The sequence below is a fragment of the Simochromis diagramma genome, unplaced genomic scaffold, assembly GCF_900408965.1.
Source record: "Simochromis diagramma unplaced genomic scaffold, fSimDia1.1 OVJJ01000816.1, whole genome shotgun sequence".
Classification (NCBI taxonomy): Eukaryota; Metazoa; Chordata; class Actinopteri; order Cichliformes; family Cichlidae; genus Simochromis; species Simochromis diagramma.
In genome coordinates this window covers 7382723-7400705 of record NW_024386908.1, presented here as the reverse complement: position 1 = coordinate 7400705, position 17983 = coordinate 7382723, and the positions used below count along the sequence as shown (strand labels likewise).

At 38.5% G+C, this 17983-nt stretch overlaps 1 protein-coding gene across 5 annotated transcripts in view; it reads right to left on the bottom strand.

Moving 5' to 3' along the window:
- grm8a (glutamate receptor, metabotropic 8a) overlaps nt 1–17983 on the bottom strand; it is a 289622-nt gene that overhangs the window by 79566 nt on the left and 192073 nt on the right. For all 5 annotated transcript variants that reach the window (XM_040035199.1, XM_040035201.1, XM_040035200.1 and 2 more), the window contains 3 exons: nt 15398–15533; nt 14470–14624; nt 9753–9890 (listed from right to left, as the gene is read on the bottom strand). In XM_040035199.1, coding sequence (XP_039891133.1) covers nt 9753–9890; nt 14470–14624; nt 15398–15533 — 429 coding nt within the window. The remainder of the gene's footprint in view (nt 1–9752; nt 9891–14469; nt 14625–15397; nt 15534–17983) is intronic.

Below are 17983 nucleotides of genomic sequence, written 5' to 3'. Positions count from 1 at the left end.
TAATTAAGCTAACTCTACTAACTACATGTCTTTGGACTGAGAGAGGAAGACAGAGTACCTGAAGAAGAATTCATGCAAACATTCATGTTTTCTGTTTTCTCATCTTTTTCTTTTAACAGCATGTTTTTTTATCAAATGAGTAAACACAGTAGAAATTAGATGAAGTACACTAAAACCTTTGTGTTCATTACACTGCTTGTGTGCATAAGCTTGTTTAGCCATCTCCTTACTAATGTCACAGGTTTGCCTGTTCTCGGTAATTGACTTGCTAAACTCAATGTCACTGTTACTTTTACCGGCAGAAATAACACCAGAGCTCAAATGAGCAAGTATTTATTACATATGTGGCATTTTGATCCTGCTGCTGCTCCTATTCTCATCTTTCCCCTCTCTCTTCTCAGACCTGCTGTCAGGCTGCAGTGAGAATGTTGTCTGTTTTATAAAGAGCAATTCGTAGCAGAGCACCCTTTTTCATGAATAATGTGATGCCACTGACATATGTGGCTAATATATATTACACTCTACATTATTGCTGGTATATATTACTGCTGATGGTACACACAGCTCATATAAATTATTCATTGGTCATTATTCATATCTTGCTGAATCACTGTCCTGGCATAACTTGGCTATGCACACTAGCCCTTCCTCTCTCTCCTCAACTTTTTAAATTTCCTTCCCTTCTTTTGATCTCTCTCCTGCCCAGCTTTCACTTTACATATAAACAAGAATTTCTTGTATGTTTTTTTTGTTGAAGGGATGTGTGCTTCATGTCACCAGACCTTCTCCCTTCCCACCCTTGAACAAGCACATTTATAAACACACTATAAAACACCGAAAGGGGAAAGCTATGGAACCAAAGAGCCAGGTGGCTGCAGAGAAAGAGCACAGTAAAGCTAGCGAGACAGCAGAGAAAATGTATCAAACAAAACAGAAGGATGGTGGGGGCTAAAAATAAAAGCTGGAGTGAAAGATGATAGATAGACTTTAGGTTTATAAAAGCAAGGTCGGTAAACAACAGAATAAGAGACGTGAATAGCTTTAAACGACAAATACATTGAATATAATGCTCTGACACACAAACATACTTGCTGTTAGTTTTTATATTTATGGTGCTGGCATTTGTGTCACACAATCAGAAAAGAGTTTGCTGTGAATCTGGATCAGTAATAGGATTAGGTGAATTTGATTTAGCTGGGTGACATTAGCACTATTAAAACTTCTCAGTTTTCCAAGACCTGCATGGGGGGGGGGGGGCAGTTTGAAAAACTTGGGCCTAATTTTTATAGTGTTGACCTTCATTCTTATCAGCTGTGTTAGTACTAAGCAACTACTGAAGAATTGAGAATGTGACAACAACACAAAAACTTTGAGAAATGATGGCCAAATAAATACAGAAAAATGGCTGCTGTAAAATTAAATTGCTGATGGTTATATACTTAGAAACAGTATGGCATAGATTATATAGGTAGCAAACAAGTAGGCAGGTAGCTAAAAAGAGAGAGAGAATCTCAGACTTCCACTTGTCTGGAGAAATATAACGAGAAAAGACTCTATATATGTTCATTGCTATTAGATGAAACTCACAATATATATCTATTGAGCCAGATAACACTAGTTAAACCACAGGTCTGGCTTAAAGACATAAAGATCCAGATCGCCTATGACTTTCTTCCCCTAAATCCATATAAAAATAAGATTATTATATTTGGGCCTAAAACCGTAGAAACATGGTATCTAACCACATTATTGGTCTCCAATAACACTATAAGGAATCTTTGAGTCATTTTAAAATATGTTCTTATATAAACACACTAAACAAATATGTAGGACTGTTTTTCAAAACAATGTTAAAATTAGGCACATGCTGTCTCAGAGATGATGAAGAAAAAGGAAAAAATGCATTTACTCGTTCTAGTCTTGACTATTGTAATTAAATATTATCTTATAAAAGAAGCATCCCTTCTTTTAAAAGTTTCTTGAAAAGCTTCCAGTTAATCCAAAATACTGCAGTGACAGTACTGCCAGGAATGAGAAAGAGACACTTTTTCCCCACCATTAGCTTCTCTTCATTGGTTCCCTGTTAAATCTATTCATCCATCCATTCATTTTCTTCCACCCATCCAATTCAGGATGGCAGGGGGGCTATAGGCTTTCTCAGCTGCAATAGGATGAGAGGGTACACCCCAGAGAGGTCGCCAGTCTGTCCCTGTTAAATCCAAACCCTCACATGCAGACTCTACAGTACTATATCGTCCCAGCTGAAGACTTTGTTCTAAGATAGCAGGCTTGCTTGTGCTTCCAAGAGTTTCCAGAAGTAGAATGGGAGGGCAGAGCTTTCAGCTCTCAGGTCTCTCTCCTGTGGAACTAGCCACCATTTCATATTCAAGAGACAGACACTCTTTCTACTTTTAAGATTAAACTTAAAACTTTCCTTTTTTGATAAAGCTCAGAGTTAGCAACATCACATCGCCCTGAAGCATCCCTTCTTTATGCTGCTGTAGGCTCAGGCTGCAAGGGGACTTCACATGATATACTCAGCATTTTTCTATTCTTCTTCTCTTTTTACTCCGAATGCATTGCTGCTGCATGTCTTTAAATTGTGTCTTCACTCCCATAGTTTGTGTCTTGTCTCACTATGCTTTCTTCCCTTTCTTTTCTTTTCTCTCATCCACCAACTAGTCACAGCAAATGACTGCACCTCACTGAGCCTGGTTATGCTGGGGGTTTTAGTTTAAGAGGGAATTTTTCCTTCCCATCATTGCTTGTTGAGCATGTGATTGTTGGGGTTTCCTCTCTAAAACTGGAGGGTTTACCACACAGTAAAGAGGCAACTGTTGTGCTGTGATTTGGCATAAATAAATAAACTTGAATTGCATTTTAACCTCATGTCAATTTTGTCTTTATAGTTTATGTCCAAAACTCACTTCTGCATCTTTCCATTTTCTTCCATAGACAGACAACCATTCACGCTCACAATCACGCCTATGGTCAGTTTAGAAGCGTCATTTAACCCAACCAAATGCATGTTTTGGGGCTGTGGAGGAAGCCACAGTACTCAGAGACAAATCACGCAACCCGTCAGCTAGTGGCTTCAAACTCAGGACAGTCTTGCTGTGAGGCAACAGTATTAACTTCTGCATCATCATGCTGGCCAACATCTCAACTCATGACATGAACATGTTGAGGTAACAATGATCATACAAATACATTATATTTTATATGCATACGCCTGCCTCCTAGCCACATTTTTCCATTAGTGGACTTTTTTTTCCTTCCTCTACAATGAGATTTGGGTCTCATCAAGATGGATTACAGTTTGTGTGAGGCTGTGATACAACAGCGGCAAATGTGCAGTTCTCTTCTTATTTATCCAATGCCAAGTAGTGGCTATGATTGCAGCTCACCCAGCTCATACAGTTTCTCAGTATAAGAATCGAGGCACATGTTACAAGCATGCTCTCTATCGTAGGACTGCAAGTCATAAATCAGCTACCACATATGCACACAGAGTGCATCATTGAGAGCTATAGATAACCATGTCCTCTGCAAGAAAATGAAAAAGGATCATTTCACTGCAGCTAAATGACACTTCATCTCACCTACTGAAAACTAATGTTGGAAGGAGTCATATAGCACTGTCTGTTGCTGTCTCTGTCTCGCAGTCTGCAATCAGTCTGTCTGTGCCTGTCTGTCTTTAATTGTCCATCAAGCTCTCCATCTGTGCTCGTCTCCATCCTTCAGTCTGTTCAGTCCTTAGGCCTTTTCACAGGGGAGGGAACAGTTTATTCAGCCTGTGAGCCTAATAACTCTCCTTCCCCATCGACCTCGTTAGGATATGGTCTATTTGTAGTGAGTGAACATGTGTTTGTACGCAAGGGTAAATGTGTGCATGCTGGGCTAAGTCAGGATCTCATTAACTTCTGGAATGGTACTGTGCTTCTCCCACAGACAGACACATGCACACATCGCTAGTGTTGGATGAAGGCTCTGTGTCTTTAAAAGCATGACTTTTGTACCAAGTAAGAAAAGCATTCATGCATTCAGAAAACAAGGGCATCAAACTAGCCAAGGAGCCTTTAGAAGATAAATTCCTCATCAACAATACTCTATAAAGTATTAATTATTTATGTTAAACTGAGGAAGTATAAAGCTGTGTGTGTGTGGTGTGTGCAAGCATTTGATAATCCTCTGTGTTTGCCTATTAAGTAGGAAGGAAGTTAGAGCATAACCTTCATTAGGCAGCTGTAAAAAAAGCTACAGCATTATGGTAATTTTGCTAATCAGGAAAACGGGCGAGAGATGAAACTGTTATTCTTTTGTTTTTTTCCCCTCACAGACTACTATACATGCATCTTTTTAAGCTTTTCAGGCTTCTTCTCACCTGGGTAAGAGTTTTGGGCTCTCTTCACTGTGCCCCAGCAAATTCTTATAGATGTGACCTCTAGTTGTTTAAGATACTGAGTCATAAACTTCCAATGTATCAATATTTCTTATAATCAAGGTCTTTTCCAGGTGTAATGTGAGGCAGAGGGAACTCCAGGAAATCACAATATTTTATCAATTCAGATCAGTTCTCCATTTATTGCACATTTATATAATTAAAAATTGGTTCTAATAATATACCTGGTGTGTATTCATTGAATTGTGCTTTGCTTCATAGGGTTTTAACTACCTGCATTTGCACAGCGGGCTTTGCCCTCATTTAATAGAGATAAAACATGTCTGAATGAGTTTTCCTGGACCCATTAAAAACAGCACGCATGCAACTATAACTTCACCTAAAATAATAATAAGCTAATATAAGGAATGAAAGTAGAAACTACACAGCTGCATAAAATATATATTATGTATTGCTTTGCAAATAAATACTACATAGACTTAGATATTACTTTTATTTGCCATGTTTACAGTGTAAACAATGCAGTAGATTAATTTTCTGGCCATACAAATTAGGATGAGAACAAGAGGCTGCAAGATGGTGAGAGTGTGCAGAGGAAAGGCAGGCTCAGTTCAGAAAAAAAATAACATAATTTAAAACTGTTATTGATTTGCAAAGGGAGAAAATAATGTCAGACAGGACTCCTACAGGCAAAAATAATATTGTTATTTCCAGCTCCGATAATTTATACTCGGAAGTATGGCTCTATTCTGGGACCTCCTCACTCTTCCACATGCTGAACCTGAAAGCCAGAGGCAGGGAGACCAGCAGCAGGAACCTGTATGGGGCAGGCTTCAGTGACACATGCATGACATTGATTGGGTCAGAAACAGCATGAACAGCAGCTGGAGTCAAGATGGATTGCAAAATGGTTTGCAGATATGCAGAATCTGTAAGCAAGCTTGCCAATTAGACAGGTAGAAGGCTACTGCGCTTGGCCTGAACTTATGCTAGGCTCAGGAATTCAAAAACCCACACTGAGACAGCATTACTGATTTTCACCTTTTCAACGTTGACAAAAAAAAAAATGACACTTTAAACTTGGATTTTATAGAAGAGAAAGAAATGACAGGTGCAAGAAATGGAAAGACGAAAAGACAGACAAGGCGAGATAAAGAAGTTTGATGGCTGACAAAGTAGAGAACGATAACAAACCGGTATCATTCCCTTGAGAGTGACACAAGTCAAAATTCACTCAGACAGAAAGGCAAAGAAATCACAAGTATAGAAATCAACAGGATAACAAATGTCCAACTGTCCACAGTGCACTTTAATTCTTCTGAGTGTACCTGAGGCTTACAGCTCTAGTCAACATCCACTGCTATGAACAAATTCTGATGGCGGCTGTGGACAGAGATGCTAGTGGTTGTGCTACCATATCTTGTTTTATTAAACATTGTTTATATTTTTGCCTATTTTAATGTGCGTTTCTCCATATGAAAGCAGAGAAATGATCTAGAATGTATGAAAACTTTAGAGATTCATGTGGAAATTAAGAGATTCACCTCCAAGAGCATTACATTTTATCTCAGTGTGTGTGTATTTCAGCCTTCTCCACTATGGTGCCACATTACTCCAAATCCTGCTCAGATCCAGTTTACCTGGCAAGTCAGTTTGAAACAACAAATGGAACCAAATGCTAAACGCCAAATGGATTTTCTGGGTCATTGACACTGCCTGGTCCTGCTGTGTTTGCTCTAGCTTTAGCAGCTGTGACAAAATGGCATCTTTAGAAAGACGTGCGATGAGTGTGCCTACTTGGGTTAGAAACAGAAAAAGAACAAGCATGTTTTAAAGTAACACACATATAGTAAGAAATGTTGCATTTTCCTTCTTGATGATCTACAAGCAGTATGCATGGGAGTTTCTGGCCATGTAAGCGTGTAGTCTTATTTGTGATCTGGTGTCTGCCTAAATCAGTTTGCCCTGAAGCATTAGTTTTACCTAAATGTATGCCTTCAACAGAGCACACTTTTATTCCAGCATCCGAGTTGTCGGCTGATGTCCTCATGAGCCATGTCTCAAAACAGGCTTTTTACACTCAGCAGCCTGAGTGCCTTGGATTTCCCCTTTTTTGTGTGCTTACTATTCTCTTGATGAAAGATGAAATGATGAAAGCTGAAAGTTGTGGTAATGCACTCTAAATAAATCATTAAAATGCATTTATTGGACTGAAGAACAGATGTCTGGCTGGTCGTAGTAGCTTTAGCAGCAAATCACTGGATATCATGTAGCTACTATGATGCTACGTATGTTGTTTTACATTATACAGTAGGCTGGGGATATTCCTATGAAAAATGCATCATCTTCATGTAATTCATTTTGTACTGACAATAATAAAGGAAACAATATCTCCCAGGTTAAATTAAGAGAGTAGAGAAAGGAAGTAAAGAGAAAATGACGCAAGAGTGATTAGGTGATGGGGCTTCATTTTCTTTATTTGTCAACGGCCTCTTTCTGACAAAAGCCATTTTTCTTTTCTGCAGCATAATACAGCAAACAAATGCTGCTTGGGTTATAATGTAACTGAACTACTCAAGCTGTTCCATTGCACACTACTTCACTGCTAAACCTCAGAGGAATATGCTGTAATTTTTGCACACTCATTTGGAGCAAATAAATGTGCAGCAAAAAGACTAAATACAAAGACAAAATGAGTGCTTTTATAAAATATAATACAAAATACTTAAAAAAGGATTTATTAGAACCATGCATACAACTTTAAAATATGGCAGACATATTTGGTTTACTTTGATTACACCAATATATAGAGCAAGTCATGGATAATAAATATTGATTGATAACTGGACATGAATATTGAGTGTATTATATAATATTATATTACAGTATATTTCTATTTAACCACGCAGCTTGAAAGAAAGGTAGATGAGAAATGTAGGAGTTAAGTTAGAGGTCAAATGCAATATGATATTCGGATGCAAACTATAATGTGATATTTGTAATCCATGTATACCAGTATCATTTCCAGAATGTTTCCAAGTGCAGTAGAATTTTAAGCACAGTTTTAAAGATAAAAGTCATTTTATGAAAGTTTCACCTTATTTGACCTTGACAGAGAAGTCATAGGTCCAAAATCACGTGATATTTAGAATCACCATATATCATTCCCTATATGCATAAAAAAGTGCAGTAAGAAACATGGTTCTATATAGCTCTATCTATCATTATTATCATTTGGACCTCCAGGTCGAGCTACTGACCCTGAAGGAGAGGTCAGAGGTCAAATGTGACATGCTGTTTGAAATCTTTATATGGTACTTTCTATATGTTGACAATAAACACCACACTTGGAAGAATCATAGTTTCTAAATTACAAGGATTTTTGTCAATTTTTAACTGACAATCCAGTAAACTGAGCTTGAAGACCTTGGAGAATGTAAACTAAGTTTGGATGGATTGTTAACACGAGCCCACGCTAAACCCCTACAAAGTTTTACCAGAATTCAAAAAAAAGAAAACGAAAACTTTGAGCTGTCGTGTTTGCAGACACACACACAACCAAAAACATAACCTCGGTGACAGAGGTAATTACACACTATTTTGGAGTCCATCATGGATTTTCAACCTCCTCTGATAATACATATGTGATGATGACTATTCTCACTCTCAAATGAACACCATCAAACACTCCAGGTCATCACCCCATCCAATCTTTTAAGATTAATAGGTTAAACCTCAAGTTCTTCAGACTCAGAAAAAAACTGTTTAATTCCCGTATCCTTTTCCCAGTCTTACAATCTACAGTTAATTTGCCCACACCCACTTATCATATTTCCCATGTTACTTGAATATCTTATTATGCTATCTTTGTCACTGTTTGTGTAATTTGTTTCCAGCTGCATTTTTCAGTTTCTCTAACTGTTAATTTTCTGTTGACATCATCTCACCGCTCCCCCACTCCCAGCCCAATCACGTGCAATAATCACATACATTTCCACATCCTCCCATCAGCTGTCTCACAACAGTGACCTTGAGCAGCAGGCTGCTGATTGGCTTCTGTGTTGATGATTTGGAGGTCACAAACCCCAGCACTTGGAATTAATGGACTCTGCTTCATGACTACAGGGCCCTCGACACATAGATGCCCACATACACAGATGCCACGGCTAGTAATAGACGGTCAATGGGAGTCACAGCCCTTACAAACCTAATTATGTGAGCCAATGGCAGGCATCAGCCAGGGAGTAGTCGCTATGACACACACATAAACATACAGACCCGATCACGGCAGCACAGAGATATACCTACAGGTCATGTCCACTGGCATTGCTAACTCTTCTAAAAAGTATAACACTTTAGCCAGTGACAGGTGTAGGCAGTGAAAAAGTGCACACACAGCACCAGCATCTGGATCACGTGCACACGAATGTGACGACAGCACAAGACACAAATCAGCTGTAGTGTTGGGTCGTTTGTAAAATAACAAGCTGCAGACAATTTGGACTAGGACTGAAAAATGCAGGTCAAACCACCATAAATCATATAAAAGCAATGCAAAAAAACAAAAAAATGACACCAAGAAGTGCTTATTACAGAACTAATACCCATATATACCCTATTCACAAACACACAAAACAAAACGCACCGAAGAGAGTGCACTGCCACATTTACAAGCACATACTCCAACAACTATTTAATTTCCCTTCAAGCTTCGAGTACACAAACAGTTGCTCTTGTTGAGCTATATTGCTTCTTAAATCCCAACAGCTAATTTGATCTGGGGTTTAAGGTTACTTATTACAGCCAGCAGTGCACTCCACAATATATATATATACACACTAATTAGAAGACAGTATTTGTCTCTGTTGACAGACTTTCAGAGCTACGATGTTCTAATGAAGACTTATTCAATCTAATGTGATGTGCTTAATCAGCTGGCAGCCGTAATATGAAAAGCTGGGCCTGCTTTTAGGATAAACTGGTTTCCCTGAAAACTGTCAGTCGGGTGTGCCTAATTATTGTTTTACGCTGTACCAAAATAAGAAGAATGACACTGGTTATGATGCAAGGAGGTAGCCGATGCAGGGATAAAGGAAGACCAATTATAGCTGACCTTCTGCTACACTTCTCAGAAAGTAAAACTTACAAGCTCGTATAGATCTGTAGAATTACAGCTAAACAAAACAATCTGTTAAACCCTCAAGTGTAAAACTCCAAAGTACCTTGGAGCATTTTCATCTCTCTTTGGATCTCTAGTCAAATAACAATTTACACATTTAAGCTTTATTGACTTTTTCCCCAAATGGTTGATAGCAAGTGAAATAATGGAAGAAGTCAAATATAGTCTTACCTGTGCATTTCTTCAGGCTGCCAGGCCGTTTACCATGCATTCCCAGTTTACAGTTAAAGTTTTCCTCCCAGAATTCAGCAAACCAAACATTTCTTCTGTTGTTGGACAGCGAACGGCTACGGAAATACCGGTCAAATGCTGTGTAAAAGACAGACAGGGCAAAGGTTAAAAAGTATGAAAATGAGTTATTCGTTTGTTTTTTTTTTCTTTTTAAAACTCTACTGAATACATTTCCCTATTTATTTTGTTTAGAAGAGCTGCTTTCAACACTTTCAACCCAGATATTGTTAAATGGCGTAATAGGAGAGGGCAGCGGTGCTTCAGGGGGTTATTGGCTTCATTTCTACTGAGCCTGTCTGTGCTAGAAAATTAGGTGTTCAGCACAATGTAATACATTCTGACACATAAATGCGTAGGTTGTGAATAGTCCACGTATGGTATGGCTGAAAAGCTATTTTGGTTGAACCGGTCAGTATTGGAGCTCCTATCAAATACTGACGTAAAGAGAAAGAAAAGCATACATTTTAAAATAAGCTTCCACAATAGATTGGATACTTGTCCATTTTAATAACAAGATAAGAGGAACTAAAAGAGGGGAACACGTTTCTCCACTCATAGGAATGAAATACCTGTCAGCAAGTGGCAGGATGGAATAAAGATACAGGCAAAAGAAAAGAGACGTGCAGATGAGAAAAAACTACTTTCTTCATACCATAATTAAATGTGAAAGAAGCTTCTTAAATGCATGGCATTTTATCTGCCACATGAACCTTTTAACAATTCATCAGCTCATCGGCTATCTTTCTTTGTTTCCATGCAGGGTTAGACTTTCATTTTAGCCGTATGCTACAGTAAAACTTTTACAAACTAGAGGGTTTTAGCTTTGACATGAACTCTCTGATATATATTTGAGAAATGTAGGTTTTGGGTTAATGGATTTTTTTCTTTTTTGGATGTTCCAAATATGCAAAAATTCAGTATTGTGCAAAAGCCTTGAGCCACCCCTCATTTCTTACATTTTGCTAGGAAAATAAAAACTCAGTGCAGTGATTTATTTAAAAAAGATATGCAAAAAAACAGAAATACAGCATATAAGGCAAAAACAGAGTTTTTACATAAGCTTTAAAGTCAGTGTTTGGTATGATCGTCTTTACTCTTTAACACAGCCCGAACTTCTTAGGCAAGCTTTCTCGTAATTTCTTCAAGTAGTCTTCAGGAATAGTTCTTCAGGTTTCCTCAAGGACATTCAAAGCTCTTCTTGTTGTTGGGTGCCTTTTGTCCTGTGCTCTGTCTCATGGTCCAACATTGCTTCAATAATGTTGAGGTCCAGGCGCTGGGGAGGCCTATCCATGATTAATGGTGCTCAATTGTGTTTTTTCTGTCCGGGCATGCTTTTGCTGTACTGCCATGTGTTTGTGTTTGGGATCATTGCATTGTCATATTGAAAATTGCTGCCAGTCAGATGCTTTCCAGATGGTATTGCATGATAGATCAAAATCTAATATATGTGTTCATAATTTCATAAATTCTGACAAGATCTCTGACACCACTTACTGAAATGCAGCCCCAAACCACAACAGAGCCTCCACCGTGTTTTATAGATGCTGTAGACATTCACTGCTGTACCTCTCTCCTCACCTCCTCCATGCACATTTGGTATATCTCATCCTTACCATTTCCCTTCCTTAAGAATGGCTTTTTGACAGCCACTCTTCCACTGAGACCATTTCTGATGAGGCTTCAGTGAACAGTGTCTGTCAGGTCTTTACTGATTTTTCCCTGTTCCTTAAGGAGATGACTTTCCTGAACTGTTCAGCCACTGTAGATAGTTTGAAGCCTGGCACATCTTCTTTTGTCTTCTTGTCTTGCAGAGTTTGCTGAAAGTAGAGTGGACTGAACATGAGTGAAAAAGCAACCCGTGTCCAAAGAAAAACTCTGGAAGGTCTTTAGAACATCTGGCTCTTTGGAAGCACAATTTAAAGAAATGAAGCATGGCTCAAGACTTTACACAGTACTTTAAAAGCAGTAGGCTTTTCTCTAACCCAAGTCCTACATCTAACCATAGATGGCTGGTGACCGGGTGGGCAAGAAGAAATGTTTCTTTGCAGTCTTGCAAGAAGACTGCAAAGAAACATTTACACTTAACTAAGAAGGCGCAACACATGCACTGTAGTTAAGTGTAACACTGGGCACGTGAATGATTCCATGTGAGGTGTGACAGCCTGTGCCATGCCAGATTCACTGTAAAAGCTAAAAAGATCTCTCCTGATTAATTCAATGTGCTGTTGTGGAAATGGGTAATGTGTGCACCTGGGATGCTCTACTGATATTTGACCGCTGGGAATATTAGTCTTAATCTTTTTGTGCCTCAACAGTAAGATGTGCCATGTGGAATCGCATGCTTCCCATTGTGATAACATTACATTCCTGAAAACAGAAATATAATCATTTGAGGTACTTTGAGGGTCTAAAAAGCACAAACTTAATTCAATGATAATAGAAAAATAGAAGTATTGCTACCAGTTGGGCAGTTGTTTGGAAACACACAGTTCCTATGATTACATTTTAGATTATATTTTGGTACATCTCATGCACTGCTTTCTTATAGACTGTAAAACAATAAGTTCATATGACATTTTTAGTGTCCTGTGTAATAATACATAGATATAACCAAGCCAACCTGTCCTCAGTCTGAATCAGTGTTGAAACTGAACTCTGTGAACAATGATATATTCATTTAAAACTGCATTTAAGTACTGATGAATAGAGATGAAACCATGTAGACTTTAGTTCTAAAGTTCTTTAAAGGGTAATACAATTTCAGGTTAGTAAAAATAAAATAAAAAATACTGTAGTGTTTATTAAGGCTCTTCCAACCAGCTAAGTAAAGTAATATATCAATGTCTGCCCAGACTCATAATATATGGAGTAAAAATATTAATGGAATTTAATATGTGGCCACCAAAGATTAATGTCACCACTTTAGTATCTGACCAAATTGAAAGTGCTCAACATCCCTGCATCTACTCTTGAATTATGGTGTTGAACAGCAGCCAGAAAGGGTGTTTTTGCAAAACATTAGCATGTCACAGTGAAGCAGAGCTCTCACCTTTTGGATATAAAATGACACCAGCTAATCATTTTATCCAATTAGATATCTGTGTAAAATTTATTCAAATGAATCAACTTGTGGCACCCCCCCCGCACAAAAATACTCATGATGTCACCGAGATCTTTGACTACCAAATTCTGATAACTATGCTTATTTCCAAGAGAACATTTAAGACAGGTGGAATGAAATTTCCTCCCAGTGTTCCCGAGATATTACATTCACAAGAATAGCACAGGTTGGGTTTGTCAGCTTTGTCTACCTTCAGCAAATAAATGTGTTCACCAGAATAAGGTATGCATATGGATTATTTATGTAAAAACATAATGCCTCTGGCCAGGACTGTCGCTGGGCATAAAAAAGTACCTCTGAAATCAACAAAGTCGCTCATATCAGAAATGTTATTTGATGCTTCTGCCTCTAATCGGCAGATTAAATGTGAAGCCTGAGCCTGAAGACAGTTAGCTTAGTTCAAAGACTACTGGGTGGGAAAAACAGAAAGCCTTTTTTCAAAGATACAAAAAATATTATCTTTATTTTATATATATTACATTAAAAAAATGTAAAAGTGACTCATGCACTTAGAGTGACTTTTGTTTTTCCTTTTTGTTTTGTTTTGTTTGAGACTAGCTGTTTCCCTTGTTTCTGGCAACTGCAATAGCAAAGGTAAACCCAATGTGACACTGTTGAGGGAATTTGTGGCATATTAACAGAATTTAAAACTGCTGCCTCACTGCGTTAAAAACAACATTGTGGTGTTTTTGGACCAGTTGTGAAGCAAAGTTTTGCCTTAAATTATTAAAGTTACAGCAAAGAAGTGCTTCCAAAGTACAGGCCAGAGACATCGGTTTTTACCAGGAAGGCCAACAATTTCATTTACTTCTCTTTTGTTTCCTGTGGAAATAAAAGCTAAATTATACAGCATTGGCAGCCCAAAAAATGATTTCAATGAGCTTGTTATGGCATCAGAATAATTCTCAATGCATGAGAAAACATTTACCTCATGTGCAAAAGATCCCATGTTTGAGTCCATGTACTGTACTATACTATGTCACTATAAATTACAGTTTAGACACATTTTAAGCTTTATATAACACATGTTGCAGAATTGCTGCATTATACTGCATTCTGTTTCTAAGTCTAGTTATTAATCCTCACTCACATCTCTTCTGTCATTTTTTAAAGTCGACATAGCCTTTCTTGTGAATCTGCCAAAGCTCCCTTTGATTCATTTAAAGTTCTATTTCTCTCCCTCGCTTCCAGTTTATATCTTGTCACCTATGTGGCCCTCCAGGAGTCAATTATCTAATAGAGAGCTCTGACAGAGAGCAAATGAGGATATTCTCCCTGGTGTATTGGCAAAAACTTGTTGCCCACTGGGATCAAAAGTGAGAGAACATGAGTCCATTTCATTTCTGTCTCTGGTCTTTCCCCTGACTCCTTAATTTGATCTATCAAAGTTTGAGCAGACGCTGCTTCGGCTTTCTTTCATTTGCCACAAATCCAGTTTCAGTGCAGGTGAGAACTACTTTTATTATTTCTCACATCTTCTCAGTTATTACCTGCATGTGTGCTGACAGCTTCGTATATGCTTGTTATTATCCTTACCATCCACAGATGCCCTTTTGGGAAGAATTGTGATGGCCCCCTCGGCCACCCTCTCCTGGCCAATCACAGGGGAGATCTTGGACCCCCAGCTGTCTGAACCCACCCACAGGAAGTGACCCGTCTGGTTGTTCCTTTTAGCTGCATCCAGAACTCGTCTGTTTTAGAAAAAGAAAAAAGAAAAGATAATTCAAATATCTGAAGATGGACTACAGCAGACAAGTCGAGCAGTGGGGTATTGATTTAGGCTTAACCCTACATAAAGATCACTGCAGCTTGTTCTTGTACCACTGCTTATATCTATAACTGATGCAGCAACAGGCAGCATCCGTCTTGCCCGTGAGGAGTGACTCCTTTTTTTTCTATCCATAAAATGTGTGAAAAACATGTCATCAAGTATTTATTTCCAAATCTCAAGCATTCTGTAGCTTAGCATTCTGGACAGCATTTATCTAAAAAGGCTTTCTTCTTCAAGCATTTTTGGCAGGACCCAAAGACAAGAGGTCTGATTGACCAGTAATTAAGCCATTTCAGGGGGTCGTATGAGTCAAAACTGCATTTTATAATATTTGAATTTTTTTGTTTAAATCTCAGTTTTGGCACATTTTCCTAACTGCCTAATAATTATGTACATCATCATTCAAGATGTAAATGCAATAATTGTGCCTGCAGTATAGTGCGAACTCTTGTCGGTACCACAATGCAACACTTCTAACTAAGTGAGTTGCTAAAGAATAGCGATATGAAAACCAGGTCTTTTCTTCTTCAGAATAACATAATTGTAATCACAGCGAGCATGTAGGTGTCAAAAGGTTTCTATTATAAAATATGTTGAAAATGTCACAGAAAATCTTATTAAACAAAAAAGTACACCTGATAGCAGCGGGAAAGTTGACCAGCAGGGTTCGTTTTTAAAGTGCACAACACGTACCGTATGTCATCCTCATTAGCGAACATGATGATGGCCCTGGCATTGGAGGTCTCCAGCAGGCGTCTGATGATCTTGTCAAACTCCCCTGGCCTGGGCTCCCTGGGGATCTTCAAGGACTGGGCAATACACACACCACCTGAGACAGAAGAGGGGGGAAAAGCAAAAGGAGGGACAGATTGCATCATCTATTTTAGATTCACTGATTTGCATTTTCCATTCTGTTTTCAACACTAATTTCACTCTCGGGTCGGCTTGTACACATTTCTGAAACTATTCAAAGCACTCTGTGTCGAGGCCTCTGACGAAGGCTTTAACACTTCGAACATCCTCACAGCTTTGAGATAAAGGTAAGAATAAGTGGTTGGTTAACATGGCAGCAGAGAAAGAAAGCAAGATATTCACTAAAGTCCGGGAAGAGACATGACCGAACGTAAAATAGTACTGGCTGGTCAATACAATTTGTCCTCCAAAAGATTCAAGACAAAAAACATTTGAAAAGATTAAACAAAAACTGACAGGTAAGAGCAGACTAGGTAGGAAGAAAGTAGAGAAAGGGTAGGAGGAATCTGGGGGACTGGGAAATTCTAAGAGAGGAACGCTGAAGAAGAAAAGGGATGTTAAAATTGATACCGAAAAAGACTAAAAGGAAGAAGTGAAAATAAACAGAGTGGGAAGCTGAGGAGGGGGGGAAAAGCAGGAAAGGAGAACAAGCATTAAAAAAAGAATTTGCTAAAATGAATTGAGATGATGGTGGAGGTAGGTGGTGTTGATCACAGGAGAGAAAACTGTAAGAAACAAAGGAAAAGATGAATGGGACATGAATGATTTAAAATCACGCCACTGCACAGAGTAAGAGGCAAGAAATATCGTCTGTACCCACTTCACCTCCTTAATTTACTATTGTCGAGTGTGGCAATATTAGTTATTTCACTCACAATATGAGATAATGAAGATTTCTGTCTACCTGGTTCCGCCTTGATCCCTCAGCCCTCTCACACACACGGACACACTGTTGCATACTGTTTTCAGCCACCTCAGGAGGTGGTTTTTTTAAGCTGTTAATTCACTCTGGCTGCATTCAATCATTAGCTATTGTGTAAATTCTTTTTAGCAGTTTGTGTGTGTGAGTGTGTAGGATTATGTTATTGTTGTACATTGCCTTTGTTATATCTGTACAGAATTTATGATGGACATTGTGTATCCATGTCTTTTGTGTGTGAGTCTACACATTCATTTCATTCACGTCTCTGGGAATGTCTGTGTGTGCGTGTGTGAGAGAGAGAGAGTGAGTGTGTGTGTGTCTGTATATAGAAGTGAGAAAGTATGAATGATGTCCCCTTTCCTCCCTGCCTGTTCCAGACCATTTATTGAACATCTGTACAGTCTGTCGCTTTCACTATGTCACAGCCCTTAATCACACACACGCACACACACACACACACACAGAGACGCACACACATCCACATAAATGCGCACATCGGAGTGCATGAGCGCTAAAACAAATACTCATTAGCCTCAAATTAAAAGCCTCTCAAGGATAATCACTAAAGTGACAAAATCTGCACAAGTACCTCTACCCCACTCCCCTACACACTCGCACATTTACACTCATTCTCACACAGACACACACAAGAAGCAAATATTTAAATGTTCAAAATACGTTCTCAAGGATAATGACCAAGTAGACATGCACTTTTGCATACATATACAAAAACAGCAAATCATAAATAAATTCAGCGTGGCATATGTACACGCATACACTGAAATACACAAGCGCTGACGATTGCATTCTCCCGCCATTGTCCTTGGAGCAGCATAAAAGTGATTAAATCGCTGTTTGTTTCACAGCCTCACAACCATCATTAATAACTGTCCCTGTGGAGAACGAGTTTCCCAGATAAAGAAAATATCAAATATTGTCTGTGAACTTAAGTGCGCGCACACTTGGCTGTCACTATCGCAGCCAAACACTTCACATATTTGATGGTGCAGAAATGGAAAAAAAAAAAACTGACAGCATGTTAAAAGTGAACGTCAGATATTAGCGCACACCTTTTGCTTCTCAGCTAAAAGCAAAGCTGCGAGGCAGGTCAGGAGACGCATCAACAGCTTCTTTTTTAATCACTCCCAGAATGTCAAGTTGAAAGCTTAACAGGAAACAAGGTTCAATATCCAAATCCTTGCACAGCAGGGCACGGGAAACAGAGGACTGGCTTCACGTTCCAAACGCAGACATGCATAAAAAGAAAAAGTCAAGAAAAAAATTTGCAAAAAATATCCTGAATATATGTAGCCTATATTTCTGCTCTTTGTCAAAAAACTTCTAATATGCAAAAATATTTTTAGTGTATTCTGTAATCTTTAAAATCAGCACCTCAAGTAGTCTCCAAAGCAAATCAAGTCAGCAGCGTGCTGCTGTTTCCCAAGGAGGGAAACTGTGCCTGAGAGCATTAGACACTCATTATCCTCTGGATAAACAAAGCAGTAAACACATTATTTACTGGCATTTGTTATGTCAATAATGTTCATCATTATTGGATTAAGTCTGAATTAGTGCTATATTTAGAGAAATCAAAGTGTGAAAAG